Raw genomic sequence first — 14,242 nt, forward strand, 5'->3', positions numbered from 1 at the left:
AAATTTTATGATGTATTTATTTTTATTAGGTATTTTATGGACCGTGGTTGAAGGAATTATGAAACAACCAAACCAACAAAAATCAAGACGATCCGGTAGAGACTAGAGATCACTTCCTGAGGAGACTATTTCATAAACCGGCTGTCTTCATAGGCTAAAATTCGCTGTTCACCTTTCATATCAAAGTGGACTTCTATATTCAGTTCGGGTTAATTGGTTTTTCAACAACTGATTTAAATAATGATGTTTGTTAAAACATGTCACAGCCTGTAGCATAAATATTTTTCACTGCTGCTCCTCAAGTCGCAAAATACGTCATGCCCCCTTTTTCTAATATGGTATGTTCCGAGCATGATCCAATCAGAAGAGTCCAACACAACGCACACACTTAACTTGAGACTTGACCAGAAAGACGTGAATGAATAAAGTTACTATGGCAACAGCAATACTGATCAAATTGTCAGGTGTTAAACCATCACGGTATTGTTGAACATGGTATTAGACCAAATAATAATAATAATAATAATGTAGAATGTTTTATTTCTGCCTTTTTGTAACACTTGAATGTGTTCAATAAGCAAACACATTTCAATAATAACCTGAGCAAATACAAAATGCTATTTCTAAAGATGAGATAATTTATTAGTAAAAAAAAAACTATCCAAAGCAAATCGGCCCTATGAGTTTATTCATAAATGAACTGTGATCAACCACAATGCACCCAGACCTGATTACTACCAGACTCATAGAATTAAGAAATCACAAACCGTTTTAGCAAGAAATTAATTAAAAAATGACACCAATTTAACTTGCCTGAAAACATGACCTAAAAAAACACATATTGCTCTGTTCTAAATAAATAAAAACATTGAAGAACCCAGAACAGCATCTAAATCACTGCAGGTATCACTTGGTTTAGACTAAAGTCAGTGGCCATGATTCAATTATATGAAAGAGGACCAAAGTGGCATCCATCAGGGAGTTCTGATGCTAAAACCTCGGCTGACCATAAACAGCACAAAGGCTCATCTCACTTTTATCAGAAACATCTTGATAAACCCAAAGACTTTTGGGGACGTATTCCGTGACTTGAAATGACTATAGTTGAATTTTCACTGTTAAAACTGTCAAACATGGTGGTGGCAGTGGGTTGGTATGGGGCTGCTTTAGGAGCTGGACCACTTACTGTATTGATGGAATAATGAATTCTGCTCTCTTCCAGAAAATCCAGAAGGCAAATATTCAGTCATCAGTTTATAACCAGCCAACCAAACAAACAAACAAACAAACAAACAAACAAACAAACAAACCTGAATTTGGAGCGGCCTGGTTAAAGTTCAGAGTTAAATCCAATTGAATTGCTGTGGTTTGACCTTAAATTGGTTGTTCATGCTTAAAACCTCTTAAGTATGTCTGAATTAAACCGTTGTGGAAAGAAGAGTGAGATAGAACCCCACCCCCCACCCCCCCAATCTTGTGTGAGACATAATAGTTCAGCTTGATTGCAGTTTGTTTTCAAGCCAAGTAATGCAACTAGCTGTACAGTAGATTTACTTATTGCAAAAAGCATAAAGTCATGTCATTCTGAATAGCTTTCCCCCTTTAATAAAAAAATAAAAAACTGTGCCTACTTTCTTTAAACTGTAAATAGTTTAATCAGAAATACAAAAACAGAAGTAGGAGGTACTTCACATATGTGCATGCTTGCAGTTTTGCACATATATGCAAAACTGCAAGCATTTATCTTTAATCATAACTGATTTTAGTTGTTTCGGGGCTCTTTGTTTGTTTAGACATCTAGACTTATGCATTGCAGCGTTGCTGCAGGTAGCACACACCTAGTCTGCAGCTGTACCGGAGTGACACATATGGATAATAAATATTGTGGAGGTTTGTCCTCAATATGTTCTTCAGCATTTAAACATAAACCTCATAGTAAGACACCCATCACAACAATAAAAGAAGATTAAATATAAACACTTTTTATTTCCTACAGTCAACTTGGCATAATATTTTGTTGATTGTTTTTTAGACAAAGTTGTGCATACTAAATGCAATAAATGTCCCTCTTTGGCATGCATAAAATGTTACTTTTGACAGCACAGATGTGTGGAACATCCACACATCTTCAACTATGACTGACAGACAGTAAAGGTACAACAAACATAGTTAAATCTACAGATCACATCGGTGACTCCCACTGTGTAATTTCATGCAGAGCGAAACAGAACTTTAAAAACAGTTATTAGTCATTTAAAAAATTTAAAAAGCTGTGAATTCAAACTTGTGAACACCAACAGAAGTCCCATATTGCCTCACCCGCTGCTGGTATGGTATGGAGTATGGGGTACCAGGCCCTCTGATACGGGCTGTTAGGTCCCTGTATGACCGGTGTCAGAACTTGGTCTGCATTGCTGGCAGTAAGTCGGGCTCGTTCCCAGTGAGAGTTGGACTCCACCAAGGCTGCCCTTTGTCACCGATTCTGTTCATAACCTTTATGGACAGGATTTCTAGGTGCAGCCATGGTGTGGAGGGCATCCGTTTTGGTGGCCTGATGATCAGGTCTCTGCTTTTTGCAGATGATGTGGTCCTGTTAGCTTCATCAGAGCGTGATCTTCAGCTTTCGCTGGAGCGGCACGCAGCCGAGTGTGAAGCAGCTGGGATGAGAATCAGCTCCTCTAAATCTGAGACCATGGTCTTTATTCGGAAAAGTGTAGAATGCCTTCTCCGGGTCAGGGATGAGGTTCTGCCCCAAGTGGAGAGGTTTAAGTATCTTGGGGTCTTGTTCACGAGTGAGGGAAAACTGGAGCGTGAGATCGATAGGTGGATTGGTGCTGCATCTGCAGTGATGCGGGAGTTGTACCGGTCTGTCGTGGTGAAGAGAGAGCTGAGTCAGAAGCCGAAGCTCTAGATTTACCGGTTGATCTACGTTCCTACCCTCACCTATGGTCATAAGCTTTGGGTAGTGACCGAAAGAACGAGATCGCGGATACAAGCGGCTGAAATGAGTTTTCTCCAAAGAGTGGCTGGGCTCTCCCTAGAGATAGGGTGAGAAGCTTGGTCATTCAGGAGGGGCTCGAAGTAGACCCGCTGCTCCTCCACATCGAGAGGAGCCTGTTGAGGTGGATCGGGCATCTGGTCAGGATGCCTCCTGGACGCCTCCCTGGTGAGGTTTCCGGGCACGTCCAACTGGGAGGAGACCTAAAGGTAGACCCAGGACACGGTGGAGGGACTATGTCTCTCACCTGGCCAGGGAAGGCCTTGGGATTCCCCCGGAGGAGCTGGCCCAAGTGGATGGGGAGAGGGAAGTCTGGGCCTCTTGCCTTAGGCTACAGCCCCTGCGACCTGACTCCGGATACGCAGATGAAAATGGATGGATGGATGGAGATACGGTCTGGTTCAGTGGTTCTCAATCCTGGTCCTTGAGGGCCAGTATCCAGCATGTTTTAGTTTAAACCTGCTTCAAATCAGCAGGTGATGATTTAGGCTTCTGCAGAGCCTGTTGAGCTTCTGCACAGGTGATTCAATCATTTACTCAAGTGTGCTTGAGCAACGATGCTGGCCCTCAAGGACCAGGATGGAGAACCACTGGTTTAGTTTCTTCTTATCTCAAACAAGCAGATGACAAAATAAGCAAGGCATTTCAGAGATTTGCCCCTTGTTAAATTCATCTACATTGTTACATTTCAGACTGTGATGCTTCTCAGTGAACTGGACAGGCACAGTGGAAACTTACAGGTGATCACAAGGTTACAGGTATTACCAAATGGACTCCTTCGTGGAGCACTATTGTTCCACGAAGGTCATTTCAAGTACAAATTTGAATACAACACATAAAGTGAAAATCATTGAACAGTGCTGATCTATGTATTTTCTACATTCAGTCTCATTCTGAAAGTTGAACATTAAAGGCAACATTTTGCAAGACAGTTACACCATGTACACATATCAGACAAGGGACGAGACACTGACAGTCTACCCACACAGGAAGTTATTCAGTGAGAATTAAAGTGCAAACACATAAAGTCGACAATCATCAGCTATGCTACAGCAAATTCTGCCTCAGTTCAACTGGAAAGTTTTCAGGAAGAACACTTTATTGATTGAAAGTGAGAGGTGACCCCTCACGCCACAGCATCTGAGGAGCTTTATTTCCAGTGTTGTTTCAATTTGAATGGCTCAGGAAATCTTGGCATGTCCATGGTTGTTCGTGGTTTTGTGTGAAAAACAACACAGCTTCACATTCTGGACTTTTTACGATCTTAGCGAGACATCATACGTACAAACTCTGGAAGAGGAAAGAAAATTGATGATTATTGAAAGTAAGAACTGCACAAAAACTCCACCACACTTGGAAGATTTTTTTTTACCTTCAAAGTCAACAAGTCCATCACCGTTCAGGTCCACCTCTCTTAGAATATCTTCTACTTCTTTTATACCTACCTGGAAAACATAAATACACAGAAGTAAGTGGCGTTATCCACATTAGCTACTCAGAAAAACGAATAAAAAAGTTCACAAGCTCATTGATTTCTGATCCATCTCTTACTTGTTGACCCAGCAGCTTCCTCATTGCATCTCTGAGCTCAGAAGTGCTTATGGCACCGTCTCCATTTGTGTCAAACTGAGAATAAAAACCAGACCTTAGCATATACAAAGCTTTAACTCACACAACAAAAAATCATGTCAGACACTCTTACCTCCCTAAATGCATCTTTTAACTCCTTTATTCCAATCATATCTGCAGTTTCAGCGAGGAGTTTTGGGCCCATTAACTCCACAAAATCATCAAAATCAACGTGACCTCCCACTGATGTAAAAGAAAACGGCGGCGTAGCTTTTTAAACATCCACACACACTTGACATGGTTATATATGTGACATTTAAATGAGTATGGGGGTTTTCTTAGTGCTTACAGTTCATGTTTATCTGCTGACTCAGTTCTATCAGCTCCATTTCAGTCGGCATGTATCCCATGGTCCTCATGCAGTTTCCCAGGTCTTTACAGCTGATGAAGCCGTCCTTGTCTTTGTCAAATTCCTTGAAAGCATCTCGCAGCTCTGTTACAACAGCAGCAGGTTAAATCCCTATTTTGTGAATCTAAAACGAGAAATCAACGAGAACCAAATTCTTACCGTCCATTTCTTCTGGCCGAAGCTCTCTGTCCTGTTAAAACAAAACGTTGAATCATTAGTCAGCCTAAAAACAAATGGTCACAAATGAAAAATAAAAACCACCTTACAGTCATTTCTGTATCTGTAGAGCTTTGTGCCTTGGAGTTACATGAAAACTAATAACGCTGTGACTTGAGCAACTTTTCCCGTGACAATCCTCTGCCTTAAAAAAAGCACGCCTTACAGTAAAACAACCCAATAAACCTATCTGACTTTATGATGACAAAACGAAAAGATTAATAGGCCAATCCCTATCAAGCAGGACTGGGAACTCTAACTCTGGAATGTGGCTGTTTCTTTCCCCCCAGCGCGTTCATACAATAAATACAACCTTTAAAGGACAGAAAGTAAAGCAGATATTTCCCAGAGCCCTCAGGGGTTAACAGCAGGAGTAGTGAGCGTCTAAACATGATGCGGCGTTCTGACATCAGGCCTGAAGAACATTCTGACCAGACGTTTTGACACAGAAAAGACACGAGGAACCCAAAACTACAAAAACAACACACGCAGCAGCGGCATCAGCACTTTCTGTGTCAGTCCGTCGGTACTAATCCATCAGCAGTTAGGCTGACCCACCTTGGGCCGGATCAGGGCTTGCCTACATCTCATCTACATAATTACTATTTAATAAAAGTGTTAGTAATGTGTTCATGTTTAAGACTTTAAGGATCTCTCACACAATAAATATGAAGCTACAGCTAACAAGCAGAGAGTTCTGCTTTGCAAGAATAAAGGATACAGCGCTGACTTCCTCTGAAGGGAAAACAATCGTGTTTTAAATTTGACTCTTTATGCTCGATTTCACATTCTATTAAGGTAACTAATCGGTCTGGGGTGATCTCTGTTTCTCTGCAGGAATCAACATGTGTTGTTCGGATAGGCTCTGAGATCACTGGTTTGTACGAATGAAGCAAAGTTTAATTTAGTTTCTGAAACAAACTGACCTTTAATAGTTTGAGCGACCACTGTTCATAACTCAGATTTAAACCTGTGGAAGACAAACACTCGTTTAAGTCAATGAAACTAAGAATCTACTGATTTTTGTGGACAATCTTTTTTGTTCCAGTTAATTTTTTTTCATTTAAAACTTACAAACACAACAAAATGTTTGTACATTGTTAATTTTAAGGGTTTTATGAATTAGGAAAGATTAAAATCATGTAATTATCTCCTATTTTACCATCAGGTATATGGAACCTCAGAAAAATGATTAATTACTTCACTGCATCATCATTATCCATTGAATAGAAAATGTTTCAAACACCAACACCAAATTCTTCTAGACATAGACAGCATGAAGCTGAGTTTAACCACTGAACCAAACCCCACCCTTCTTTGAGGAAAACTGTGTGACATACTGACGCCCTCTCTTCTGCCTGTCCTCTTTCTCCTTTCTGTCTTCGACCCAGACTTTGTTTTTGCAAACATAGTTTTACTGCAGCCTTGGCGCACTCTGCTGTCTGACTGTTGCGTGAGCTGGCTTCGCCTGCTACGCACCCCTTGGCCAGGTGGACTGTGCCATTTGATGCCGTTGGAGGGGGGGGGGGGGGGGGGGTTCAAATTAATTAGTCAAAATAAAGTAGGGACCTCTGAATAAATATACATTTCATAAAGACTAAAAGATTGTTTGTTTAATGTCCTAAATGAGGAAAAAATACTGCAAAGTAAAGTACTTGTGATTTTTAAACAATTTTTTTAATCCAACTTTGAAACATTTTTGGGCCCCTGACAGCTGAGGGCCCTTAGAATCTTCCTAATCTTTCACCGCTTTACGGCGCCCCTGGTTGCTATCATCAACAACTCCAATTTCTAAATTTGACAGTATTTCATGAAACCTTGTGTACTAAACCTTCCCATCAATGTCAACTGAAGCTTACAGGGTTATTAATAATTTTATCATGATATATACGCAAATGTCCACAGCAGCTAGATGCTCTTCTGGTACATCTAGGAAATTGTAGTAAGAATGTCTTAACATTTCCGCCAAATGAATCATGTAATGAAAAATAGATGGAGGAATAACGGTTTATATAATAATGTTTGCAAGAACTGTAATTACATTTAGAAAATCGGTTCTAAGATGGCAGCAATCCTCTTTGGTCTGACGTGAGCTTGGTCTTGCTGTTAGCTTATCAATCCTCTTTGATATTAATGCTTTTTCTCCAAACAGAGGCTGTTCAGGAAAACACCCACCAAGATAATAATTGTTCCTAACTTTTATACTGGACTTCAAATGACCAGAAACAGACCTCGATGGGTAAATGTTGCTGTGCATCAGTCTGAGAAAGATTTGATTATTTTCAACACAACATTACGTTATTTTCCCTCCATATCCTAAATTATTTCCAGAACTCAGGTGTGCGGAGATTCTGGTGACATTTCATGACAGAAGTGCAGAGATGGCTAAATGAACTGAAGAACTGATGTAAAAAGGGATTTGATTACACAATAATGTGAGAGACTTCTATACAAAAATAATAATGTTACGGCAGCTAAAGATAGGTATTAATGTGCACACATGGGATTTGGCAATTTGGCTTAGGATTTTATTAGTGACAGATATTTCATCTTTTAAATTATGTAATTTACTTAATATCCATTAAAATTCTATATTTGCTTTTTTACAAATACAATATCCAAAAAAATACTAGATTATTACTTAGACTTTTTGGTTATAAAATAATTTCTAGAGTTACTAATATGAAAAGAGCATATAGAAGCGTGATTGTCAAGACTTACGTACAGTCTGCCTGCCCTTTTCCATTTCTTTAAAGACACAGGTTTGTCCCAGTATGCTGCTCACGACAACGCAGTTTTGTGTCATGGAAACAATGGAGTCCTGATACGGCCCAAGATACCCTGATTGGACAATCTCTTCACATGACAGCACAAGTCTGAGTCTCCTCTCAGCATCCTGAAGCATCTTTCCATTTGCATGCAGAGGCAGAGACAGAGCAAAGTGGGTGGAGAAAAGATTTAAAACATTAAATAAAAATAAATGAAAAAGTGAGACAGGGATGTGCTCATTGGAAAACCAGTGATTCACGTATGTTTTGTGCAAGTGTGTGTATGCATGATTAACAATGTCAGCATATAAAAACATGCCACAAAGGTGGCCTAAATACATCTATAAAACAACAGGAGGCCAACTTTCCACTCATTAGTCATAACAGTTTACTTGCCACTTGTACAGACAAGCGCCTCACACCTATACACTGTCACCGGAGGAGTAAACACACCCAGCAGCAGAGAGAAGGCAAGCTAAACAGTCAGAGCGGCACAAAGGATGCTGCAGAAAAGACATCTAAATACGTTCTTCATGGAACATTTGGTGCTCATTAGAAAATCACTGAACACGGACATAAAAATCCAATAATGTGAGCGATCAGTGCAGAAGAAACGTTTACTTACATAAAAGGAAAATGCATTAAATCAGAATTTACAATCCAAACTTAGTCTAATTGCACCATTTTGTCTGTATAAAATAACTTCACTAAAATGTTTAGTTTTGATGTTTTAGAATCAGAAGATTGGGATTATAAAGGCTGCATTTGGTCATATTTGTATTGATGTATCAATTTTGGCTCCAAATAATCACAAAGACATAATAATTGACAAAAAACAAGAATGTTAATGTTTGTTGTTACAAGCATGCTCTTATTTAGCCTTGCCTCCTGACTTAAGAGCACTTCTAAACTCACATGCAGTGGTGTTTACGTCAGCACAGACTGGCAGACTGAAAGTAAAACACACTGATGGCATAGTATCAAAAAATGTTTTTGCTATTTTCAAGAAACGGGAAACAGACTGCTTGGACATCTGAGCTCCAGCACGTCTTCTCTGCTTTTATAGTAGCACTTCTGTGCATTTGTTGTTTACTTGGCTGATAAATCAACAAGATTAAGTGTAATTACTTGGCCTCTACGTGCGTGTAATGGAGACTAGGAGTTCCATAACTCAAATGAATGGAGATTATTGGAATTATGTATTACTGAGTTGAAGAAAAAATGATTGATTCTCAAATATTTTTGATTAAACTAATCAAATAACTAACTAATGTTTGAATTCGGCAAAATGAATATTATTGACTATTGTAGTATGATGAAATGATAAATGACCTGTATTGTATATAGTGCCTTTCGGGGTCAGAAGACTCCAAAGTGCTTTACACTACAGTGAATAATTCACCCGTTCACACACACATTCACACACTGATGGTGATGAGCTATAATGTAGCCACAGCTGCTCCAGGGTGCACTGACTGAGGCAAGGCTGCTGTACACAGGCATCACCGGTCCCTCTGACCATCACCACCAGGCAAGGAGGGTTAAGTATCTTGCCCAAGGACACAACAGTAGACTTCTCTGTAGGGAGTTGGGATCAATCCTACAACCCTCTGATTACTGGACAACCCACTCTACCTACTGAGCTACTGATAGTAATGATGGACTCACATAATCATCCCTATCAAGCAAAACTCTGCCACCTGCTGGCATAAATCAATATCTTGAGTCTCCTTAAAAATACATTTGAGATATTTTAGGCTTCACATAAAACAAAATGACTTTTTCAAGATGGAGCCTATTCCTGAATATGCACATATGTCACAAACAAAGTTATTCACACATAATAAACAACAATACACAGAAGAGAAACTTTGTTAAAGAGAAAAAAATCATCCTATATTCCACAGTATTGTCTACTGTTTAAAGGTGCATTATGCAGAAACAAAGTAAAAACGACATCATGTGGTAAAATGTGGTTACTGCAGCCACGTTAAACAACTCTGGAGCTTTTTGCCGGCTGTCGCCAAATTACAATTGTAGGCGCTACAGCATTAGCTCACAGGAGACACTGCACCCCCACACTCACTGATGGTAAACAGTAGAAAGAAAGAAAGAAAGAAAGAAAGAAAATAATCTTTTATATAGCGATAAAAATCACGAGGCGCTTCACAAAAACAAAAAAAATTACACTATAAAAAAGATTTTTTTTTAAAAATCATTAAAAATATGTTTAAATGAGAAAAACAATTAAATTGTGACATAAAAAATGTAAGTAAAGGGAGATAGAAAGTGAACAGGAAAGAGGGAAATCAGTGGTTACGTCCCTACTTCCTCCATTTTGAAAAGAGAAAAACTGACAAATTACCACAGCCAACTATGTTTCAGCATAACCTTCCTTCCAAAATGACTGAAACATTACACTCTTTTGGGATTTTCTCACTTTAAAACTCTCACTAAATTCTAACATATTGCACCTTTAATGCTCTTATTTTGACAACCTGGACTGCAGCATTCCACGTGTTTCCTAACTCAGTGAGTTATCGTGTTAAACACTTGGTGTCAGACTCACACAGCTATTGTGTTTCACAAAGAAATAAAAGCAGAAACTTGAAAACATTTCTAATAAATGTTTAAAAAGTCCAAATGACTGTTTAGCTCCATCTGTTAGTTTCCAACACAAAACAAATCAAACGATCTCACTGAGATGAGTGCCGCAGGATGGTCTTACCGCTCTGAGAGGCCAGTCTAAGCAGTTTCCCATTCCAAAGGAGAAAAAAGGCATTAAATATGACCATGAGTACCTTTTCTTTATGTTTGCAGTTTGGGTTTTGATAGGAAGGCACACTCTGCTTTTAGCAAGACCCATGAAGACCAGGGTGCTAACCTGTGCCTGCAGCTGGATTGGAAAACAATGACTGTCTGGGAAACTGTCTGGAATGGCGACATTAAATGCATGAAGAAGTGAGGGAGAGTGAGACGGGAAAAAAAGGGGGTGGGATGAGGAGGAGGAAAACATATGAGGGAAGGAAACAGCGTGATACCTAATAAAGGAAAAGAGACATCTGAAAGACATTTCATCCAGCTGTCACAACAGCCAAACTGTTGATTATTCTGTACACAGGGCTGACTTGGCAGCAGCACAGGCAGAACATGAGAATAAACAAGAGAAAATGTGGAAAAACAGCCATAGAAAATATAAACATACGTCCGACATATAGCACTGCACACCAGGAATTCCTTGTGTTTTAAATAACTAAGAAAATCTGGACAAGGCTAAATTGAAAGAACGCTCTGTTATGACCTATTTCCACTTTCACACCGTCCCCCCAACCCCACCCCCCACCCCCCTCACCTGCCCTCTCAAGAGCTAGAATGTAATTTGTCATTTTGCAACCTTGAGACTGCATTTGGCGTTGTATGTAGGACTATTGCTATTTATCTTTTCTGCACATGCCTTTTTCTCTCCCTCTGCCTTAGACTCTGAGACCACGTCATCCTCTACCCTCCGCAGGCGATGACAAGGTTACTCTGACCTCCAAATTCACCAAACAACATGGCACGCAACAGAAAAGCAAACACACGGCTAATTTATTGCACTAACATTTACATCTTGTGCACATAGAAATGTGAGGATGTGGTTTACTTCAAGACCAGCTTCAAACATGTCATCAGGTGTCTGATGAGCATCTTGCTTAACGGTCTGCAGAAACAACAGAATGCAAAGCTCTTTTTTCCTTCTGCCACTGAACTTCTCGCAATTAGCTGCAGGTTTCACATCAAAGGTTACACTAATGTTTTCACAGAGGCTGACTCACTGGTGATATGTGGTTTTGAGTATGAGGTTTATCTTGAGGCCATAATGAATCCACTCCCCACGCGACTTATTTATTTTAACAATGCAAACAAATCTAAAAACCATTTATGGACGCAAATAAACTCTGACCTCTATGGAACGCACCCAGCAAACATTTTATCTGCTGGATGTGCTGAAGCCGACTTCTTCAAAGCGCTGAACTCGTGCAAAACAACTGCACCGATAACAATATAAAGCTGCTTCCTTTTCTTTGTATGAAAATAAAACATCTGTGGCCTAAAATCTGCAGCAGGAACATCAACATGATTGTATACCCTGAAACACAAAAACACGTGTTTTCCTCAGTGAATGATACAGTGTTACTTTAGCACATCAGATATTTCTCTAGGGTGCTGGAACATTTAGTTTGCCTTGAACATCCACCTCATTTAGGAAGAGCTGCCTGACTGAATGGTCTGACATAAGAAACGAGCAGAAGAAGCTTTCCCCTCTGCCCGGTATGATCAGGTTTGCAGACAGTATCACGTTTAAGCTGCTAGAGAAGAAATTAGCCAGTTTACTGAAACAGTAGGATAAGCAGAACTTTTAACAATCAACCAGGTGATCAGAAGATAGTGAATGCATTATTTTCATCAAAACTCGGAGCAGGTTCTGCTGTTTCTTCACTCAGACATTTTGTTTCTGCATTTATTTCAACCACATCACTCTTCTGTTACCTGCCCAAAGAGGGAATTGAGGATGGTCCTCAGATTGATGTCAGACACAGATGATGAAGCGCTGGACCACCGAGAACGACGGGAGGACCTTCTGGACGGTGGGACAGGGGAGCAAGAGGACGGGGACGGACTGCTGACCAGACCGCCTCCACTGGCCGAGCTGCCTCCCTTTTGGCCCCTCGGCTCGCAGAGGGGGGCCCGGTCGTCGTTGCTGTCCGAGAGGGAGGGTGCTCTGGGGGTGTGACACAGACGGCGCTCAGGTTCAGCTGGACCCGCAGGCGGACGCTCATCTCGGTGGTGCTTCCTGCGGTGGTGATGGTGGCGGTGCGTGGGTTTGGATGTCCTACAGGGCTCACTCACTCCTCGGCCTCCCTCTCCGTTCGATCCTGGCGGAACAGGAATTTGGATGTGAGGGACTTGAGACCTGGACTTGACCCGAGTGGCTGAATTACAGTCCGGGCTCCCCAGGGTGGGGTGGCACAGGGGTCTCCGAGCGCTGACGTCTCCCTCGGCCGACCAGAAAGAGTCATCTGTTCTGCTGCTTCTCTGGACCGCGGCGGGACGGTGGTGATGCTGGTGCTGATGCTGGTCCCTCCGGCTCTCCGGTTTGTGATCAGGGAGGTGTGTCGGTCTCCTCGCCGCTGAAGATGATTTCAGTAAGGAGGTTGTGGAATCAGATTTCGGGAAGGAGGCGCTCATTGCGGCGGATCCGGTCTAGTGTGCATCGGCGGGTCGTTGGTCGACATGATGTTCTCTCGGCGGGTGCTGCATGTTCTTCCGTGAATCCCGTCCTGTGGTATTTGAGTTCAGCTACATCTCACCAGCTGACTGCTGTGCTGCAGCGCGCGCTCACAGAGAGCTGCGTCACCTGCTCATTGAGGTTTCCTGTGGCTCGGTGGCTGTGACGTGCAGACCGACGGTGACGAGAAAACTTACAAAATTCACCAAATTCTCGAGGAGAATGTATGAAAATCTGATATTCAATCATTTAAACAAGCATTAAAACTGTAAATTTACCAGATCAGAACACAATGTGCCAACACGAAAATGTGAAATTGTTGCTCTGACTCTGAGTTCATCTACATTTCAGACCATAAACACGTGTTCTGTTTATATCCGTTGCACAGATGAGGACCATTGATAGAAGAAAAGCAGACTGTTATTGTTTAAAAAATACTGCAACATTTCAGGGACCTGCATTAATTTACATAAGTTCTTTAAAGGACAAAAATTTGCAAGCACAAATAAAATTAGAAATATTGCTCTCATGATCTGTGTCTGCGTCTCCCTCATGTGTCTCCTTGTGTGCTCCATTCCCCAAGAATCCCCCTTATGTGTCTCTTTGTGTTCCTCATGTGTCCCCTGGTCTTCAGCCCAGATATCTCTCTCAGGTCCTGTGTTCCTTTAGTCTTCCCCACCCCTCTGCAGTTTTTATAGTTTTAGCTTTTCATTTTATTAGTCTCTTTAGTATGTTTTTTTTCCCACCGGTCTTTGTAGTTTTCATTCCCTTTAGGATATTAGTTATGTGGTTGCTTTTCTTGTTTTTAGGTTTTACTCTTAGGTTATGTTAGTTTATTCCCTGATTAGTTATTGCTTTCACCTGGTCCTCTCCCCACACACCTGCAGCTCATCTGCCTCCCATCATGCCCCAGTGTATATGAGCCCTGTCTTGTCTCAGTGTCTTGTCGGTACAAGAATAAATATTAGAGCTGGTACAGAATCAGTAATTGACCTCACATTAGTGTCAGATTC

General features: G+C 41.0%; 1 protein-coding gene across 3 annotated transcripts; it reads right to left on the minus strand.

The window, feature by feature from the left end:
• Window positions 1–1,966: 1,966 nt before the first annotated feature.
• cabp1a (calcium binding protein 1a) lies at window positions 1,967–13,334 on the minus strand. 3 transcript variants are annotated; one of them, XM_015972048.3, is made up of 7 exons: window positions 12,491–13,334; window positions 5,136–5,166; window positions 4,917–5,060; window positions 4,701–4,810; window positions 4,550–4,624; window positions 4,371–4,443; window positions 1,967–4,288 (listed from the first exon to the last, which is right to left on the minus strand). In XM_015972048.3, exons 1-7 carry the CDS (start codon window positions 13,187–13,189, stop codon window positions 4,263–4,265), a joined length of 1,158 nt encoding a protein of 385 aa, XP_015827534.1. In that variant the 5' UTR covers window positions 13,190–13,334; the 3' UTR covers window positions 1,967–4,262. The 3 variants fall into 3 exon arrangements, with proteins under 3 accessions (XP_015827534.1, XP_015827537.2, XP_054587281.2); XM_015972051.3 differs by lacking the exon at window positions 12,491–13,334 and adding an exon at window positions 10,689–11,108; XM_054731306.2 differs by lacking the exon at window positions 12,491–13,334 and adding an exon at window positions 7,918–9,879.
• Between the last annotated feature and the right edge of the window lie 908 nt (window positions 13,335–14,242).

This window comes from Nothobranchius furzeri, chromosome 17 (genome assembly GCF_043380555.1).
Source record: "Nothobranchius furzeri strain GRZ-AD chromosome 17, NfurGRZ-RIMD1, whole genome shotgun sequence".
Classification (NCBI taxonomy): domain Eukaryota; kingdom Metazoa; phylum Chordata; class Actinopteri; order Cyprinodontiformes; family Nothobranchiidae; genus Nothobranchius; species Nothobranchius furzeri.